The following is a 5,490-nucleotide window of genomic DNA, read 5'->3' on the forward strand; positions in this document are numbered from 1 at the left end:
GATTTACAGTTAGAAGTTTGATATTAGCAAATATAATTTCTCAAACACTGTAAAACGGCATGGATTTCAGTGATAACTAATATTAAACTTATTATACTCAACAGTATATTTTGTCACAATAATCAAATGTAATAAATAAATGTATTACACATTATTTTAATAAATAAATACCAACAATACTTTCCCGCCACAACCTATTTGTTTGTCGTGCCTGACTTTTACTGTCACTCCGTTTCAAACGTTTTCCCAAACTTTCCTCACTTCACGGCCGAAAGATGCCTCCTGTGAATATTTCTGCTTTTCTTCTGACTCTTCTTCAACTCATCATGCTTCGAAGAAGAATCAGAGTAAGAAGAGAAAGACAGAGAAGACTGAGACGTGCCGTCGTTGCTATACTAGCAAGACGTAGCCAAACTGTAAGTTAAAAGATGATATTAGTCCGTTTATATTAGATATATTAGATAATGTGGAATTACTGTATGTAATGTCATAATGTCAGACTACACCACCTGCTGGGGAAACATATGTCACAGTATTGTAGCCACATAAATCTTCTGAGTAATTTTTACATACCTTTTGAACACATAAAATTTCAAAGCATCATATTATGAGAAAATATCTTTATTTTCAGTTCAGACATCAATCTCAGTACTGCCAAGTGAACCGCTGTGTACCAGTTCTGGCCATGTGCTTCGATGGCCAAAGTGACCTCCGTCCCGACTTCCGCCTCTCCAGACCCACCATACTCCACCTGATTGAGATCCTGCGCTCACCATCAGACCACGGCTGGGGATTTGATCTGGAGATCCTCGTCTTTCTCTTTTGGTTGGCAAGTGCCACATCTTATCGGGTGGTTTCACGAGCCTTTGGCATTCCCCGCTCAACAATACATGACATTGTTCACAAAGTTTCAAAGACAGTCAACGGCCTAAAGAACAGGGTCATCTGCTTGCCACCCCAGGATGACCTGGCGAGGATTGGAGCAGGCTTTGAAAACCTGGCAGGATCTGCAGCTTTTAATCATGTTGTTGGCAGCATTGATGGCTGCCACATTAGAATTAAACCGCCAAGTCATGATGCTCAATGTTATTTTAATAGAAAGTTGTTTTATTCTGTTCAGATGCAGGCTGTGTGTGACCACCAGTGTCAATTTTTAGATGTTTTTATTGGGTACCCAGGGTCAGTGCATGATTCGAGGGTTTTAAAGAACAGCCCCCTCTTTGTTCAGAGCCTGTACCCACCTGAAGGATACTGTCTTTTGGGTGATGGGGGATACCCCTGTCTGTCACAGCCCATCACCCTGATAACCCCCTACAGGGAGCCTGTGAGAGGGGCAGTGGAAGCCCGGTTTAACCGGCACCATTCAAAGGCCCGTTCAATTATCGAGCGAGCCTTTGGCATCATGAAGGCCAGATGGCGCTCAGTGTTTTTCAAGGCCCTTGAGGTGAGCCCTGTGTTCTCTGTGGAGGTGGTGGCGTGTTGTGCCATCCTCCACAATTTCTGCCTGAGGGATGGAGACACAATGGAGCCAGTGGAAGAGGCACTGAGGCCGGATGATGGGGACGGCCAGCTTCAGCCTGACTCGCAGTGTGGGGAGCGGCTGCGGGTACGCATGGCTGCTGCCCTTTCAGCCCCGGTGGAAAATCTGCCAGCTCTGGACGATCATGACTATATTTAGGACCAAAATAATCAAAATTGTTAAGACGTCAATTAATGTAAATAGTTAATTATTCATAAGTGTTAATAGTTGTAAATATGTAGTTAGATTTAAGATAGAGCAAAATTGTTAAGACTTCAATTCATGTAAATAGTTAATTATTCATAAGTGTTAATAGTTGTAAATATGTAGTTATTAGTAGTTATCAGTTGTTTATATTTGTTCTTTCTGCTTTGTTTAAAATCTACATACTGTATCAATTCTTTCAAAATCAGTTCTTTCAAGTTTGTGTTCATGTTAAAGACTGATTTATAAAACATTCATTTTAAAGTGCAGCTTTTTCATTCATTCATTTTATTACATTTTTTCAACAATCTTTTCTAACACACTCAATAATCTCTCCTCCCTGGCCTCATCTCTGCTTGCTCTCTCCTCTGCCCTTTCTTCAGCCCTCTCCAAAAATGACAGCACTTTGTCCCCAGCACTCCTCTGCCTCTTTGGTGCTGGCCCTGCCTCCTCTGTCCCTCTCTCTGGCTCTCTCTCAGAGTCAGACGGCACTGAATCAGGGGATTCTGGCTGGGACACGAGAGAGTTGTCTCCCCAGGCTGAGGCAATGAGGCATGGAGGCCTTATGGATGGCCTCCCACCTATTGCCGCATCCATGAGGGAGAACCACTTCCATGTCCCAGCAGTTGCCTCCCCTGATTCAGTGCCACTCCCTGTGGGTGGTTGTTTGAGCTCCTGCACACACATACATATCAACTAGTAGCTATGCACAATTATACATGTTAAAGTTAATTTCAGATGCCGAATACTACAAAGGAAGATACTAAAGGAGAATATGAAGTCCCATTTTTTATGTAAACTTTAATTACCTAGGGCTTCAGTTAAATACAACAAGTACAAACCTTGTACGTTTTCTTCAAATTCTCCCACTTCTTTGCCGCTCTTGCAGGACCGACTCGGTCCGCCAGCCTCATTTCTTTCAGCACATTTCTTCAAAATGAAAAAAACAAACATACAAATATATTAAACAATAGCCTACAAAGTGTATCAAAATCATTAATAACTATAGCCTACTAGAAAGGTATAAGTCAAGAACATTAAACCTCCAATATAATTACACATCCCAATAAGAAACCTAATAATCATATTTAAATGTCTCACTCCCATCCTGCAGCAGCAGCAAACCGCCTCCCGCTGAAGAGGTGGTCCTTCTCCCCCCTCAGCCTGATCAGCTGGGCCACATCATCGTCAGTCCCTGAACACAATAATATAAATTGACAATACATTTTGCTCCGGTACTATCGTGAAACAACAGTGCAATGTACTGATAACGCTAGTTAGCAATGCTACCAATGGTGGCTAACAGATAGCTTAAGGCTAATGTTGGCTAGCTGGGTTTTTACCGTAGAGGCGTAATTATAGTACCTGTGATATACAAGTTATAACGTGTCTAATAATCCTGAAAAGCAGACATCCAAAGTGAAACAATCGTCCAACATTTTAAAAGTACTTACATTTGTAAGTCAGCTCCCGCCGTCCGCCTTCGCGTTCCTGTCTGTCAGCCATTTCTTCTGTTTGAACCGCAATGCATGATGGGATATATTGCTCGTATAGTGAACATCGCTCATACACTACTTTTCAAAATGCATTGTGGGATACATTGAGTGGACTATATAGTGTATAACCATGCTCACTCAGTATTCGGACAGCACTACAAAATGGCGTATCCACTATATAGTGCACTATATGGGGGATAGGGAGTGATTTCGGACACAGCCAGAGTCATGCGCTCCAGTTAGAAGTACTTCCGGTTGAATGTTGTCCGTTTAAAAATAAAAGTAACACAACTTTATTGAAGTTGAAGTAATAAATAACCTCACTGAAGAGCATTAAAACCTGGAGAGAGGAAGAACACTGGGTGCTTCTCAAAGCTCTAAACTGCAGTCTCCTCGCTCCTCGGCCGAACCGGAAGTACTTACTGACGTGCCATTTTAACTTGCGTCCCAAAGCTCTAAACACTGCTGGAGGAGAGAGGAGCGAGGAGACTGATCCGAGGAGGGATAATCGAGGAAACACGAGAGCAGACTTTGCGGAAGTCTTTTCTCTGACAGACACGCCCCCTTATCGGATATCACTCCCCGATTGGACCCTGCAGGGCTCGGACTTAACTGAAACTTAACATCAGCTGAGTTTAATAACAGAGAAAAGATGGACCTTAACACAGTCACTAAGGGTGCCTTGAAACAGACCTTAAAACAGTCACTAAGGGTGCCCTGAAACAGACATTAAAACAGTCACTAAGGGTGCCCTGAAACAGACCTTAAAACAGTCACTAAGGGTGCCTTGAAACAGACCTTAAAACAGTCACTAAGGGTGCCCTGAAACAGACATTAAAACAGTCACTAAGGGTGCTCTGAAACAGACCTTAACACAGTCACCAAGGGTGCCCTAAAACAGACATTAAAACAGTCACTAAGGGTGCCCTGAAACAGACCTTAACACAGTCACTAAGGGTGCTCTGAAACAGACCTTCACACAGTCACTAAGGGTGCCCTGAAACAGACATTAAAACAGTCACTAAGGGTGCCCTGAAACAGACCTTAACACAGTCACTAAGGGTGCCCTGAAACAGACATTAAAACAGTCACTAAGGGTGCCCTGAAACAGATCATAAACATACGTCAGTTTCTAAACAGTCTGTTTGTGATGAGCTGAGATTAAAAAGTGTTTGATGTGAGTTTTAAAAACAATATACTGATCGTAAAATCATCAATTCAATATAACAGAGGATGGATTATGTTATATCTGATTGTTTTTGTCAGAGTCACTGTCTAATGAAATAGATTAATAGAGTCTAACAACTTTGATAGAATATATATTAATGATCAGTTATTCCTCCTGTTAGTTTCCCTGTTTGTTCTCATTTTCTTCATGAAGAGAAGTCTGACAGTAAAGTTTGTCTGTTAGTAAAAACACTTGTTATATTTCCTGTCAGGTTGATAAAGTTTCATACGAGGCTGATCATAAATGAGCACGAGGTTTGACAAGAGTTGCATGGTTTATATTTTCCCTTAAAGTAATAAATAATTTAATAATGAGGCATTTTACTGATGAATCGATCCGTGATGCTTCAGGACAGAATAAACAGAGAGCAGTGTGTTAAACAGGTAAACACAGAGACAGAGCTCTGTTACTGTTTATATTGATCAGAGTTATTACAGTGAACATGTGTGTTAAACAGGTGTGTGTTAAACATGTAAACACAGAGACAGAGCTCTGTCACTGTTTATATCTATCAGAGTTATTACAGTGGACATGTGTGCAGACACAAACAGCTGTTAAAGCCGTCATCACAAACAGACGTTACTTCACATGACGCTCCGGAGGAGAGGACGTCTCATTTCTCTAAATACAAATCTCCTCTCTCCTCTCTCCTCTGGTTTCATTTCCTCACATCTCTGGTGGGCGGGACTAAGACGTGAGGAAGAGACGCAAGGATGGACGTTTAGAGCTTTGAGAAGCACCCACTGAGAGGAGGAAGATTACTTTCATTAAGCACTTCAAGAAAAGTTTAAATTAAGAGTTTAACATCAACATTTGGAATTTCTTCTCAAATTTAAATTACAGTAAAACAAGTTGATTGTGAATGTTGAGGAAAAAAGTCAAAATCTGATATCAAGATAAAATGTTGCAGAGTAGGGATGTCCCACTGTTTCCAGGTCCACTGAATGCATCACCACACTCAGAGCTGTGGAGTGACTCTCAGTATTCTGACTTACTTTAATCTGAGAATTAATATATATATATATATATTGCTTAACTTTTTT

The 5,490-nt window shown here is 41.2% G+C and overlaps 2 protein-coding genes across 2 annotated transcripts; one reads left to right on the top strand and one right to left on the bottom strand.

The window, feature by feature from the left end:
• The first annotated feature begins 252 nt into the window (after nucleotides 1-252).
• On the top strand, nucleotides 253-1,785 carry LOC117812936 (putative nuclease HARBI1). Its single transcript, XM_034683929.1, has 2 exons — nucleotides 253-416; nucleotides 632-1,785. Exons 1-2 carry the CDS (start codon nucleotides 276-278, stop codon nucleotides 1,676-1,678), a joined length of 1,188 nt encoding a protein of 395 aa, XP_034539820.1. The 5' UTR covers nucleotides 253-275; the 3' UTR covers nucleotides 1,679-1,785.
• A 229-nt stretch (nucleotides 1,786-2,014) lies between these two features.
• On the bottom strand, nucleotides 2,015-3,436 carry LOC117812751. The gene is made up of 4 exons (XM_034683664.1): nucleotides 3,178-3,436; nucleotides 2,825-2,918; nucleotides 2,566-2,653; nucleotides 2,015-2,398 (listed from the first exon to the last, which is right to left on the bottom strand). The coding sequence occupies exons 1-4, from the start codon at nucleotides 3,227-3,229 to the stop codon at nucleotides 2,015-2,017; spliced, it is 618 nt and encodes a 205-aa protein (XP_034539555.1). The 5' UTR covers nucleotides 3,230-3,436.
• Between the last annotated feature and the right edge of the window lie 2,054 nt (nucleotides 3,437-5,490).

Source organism: Notolabrus celidotus, chromosome 5, assembly GCF_009762535.1.
Source record: "Notolabrus celidotus isolate fNotCel1 chromosome 5, fNotCel1.pri, whole genome shotgun sequence".
In the NCBI taxonomy this organism is placed as follows: Eukaryota; Metazoa; Chordata; class Actinopteri; order Labriformes; family Labridae; genus Notolabrus; species Notolabrus celidotus.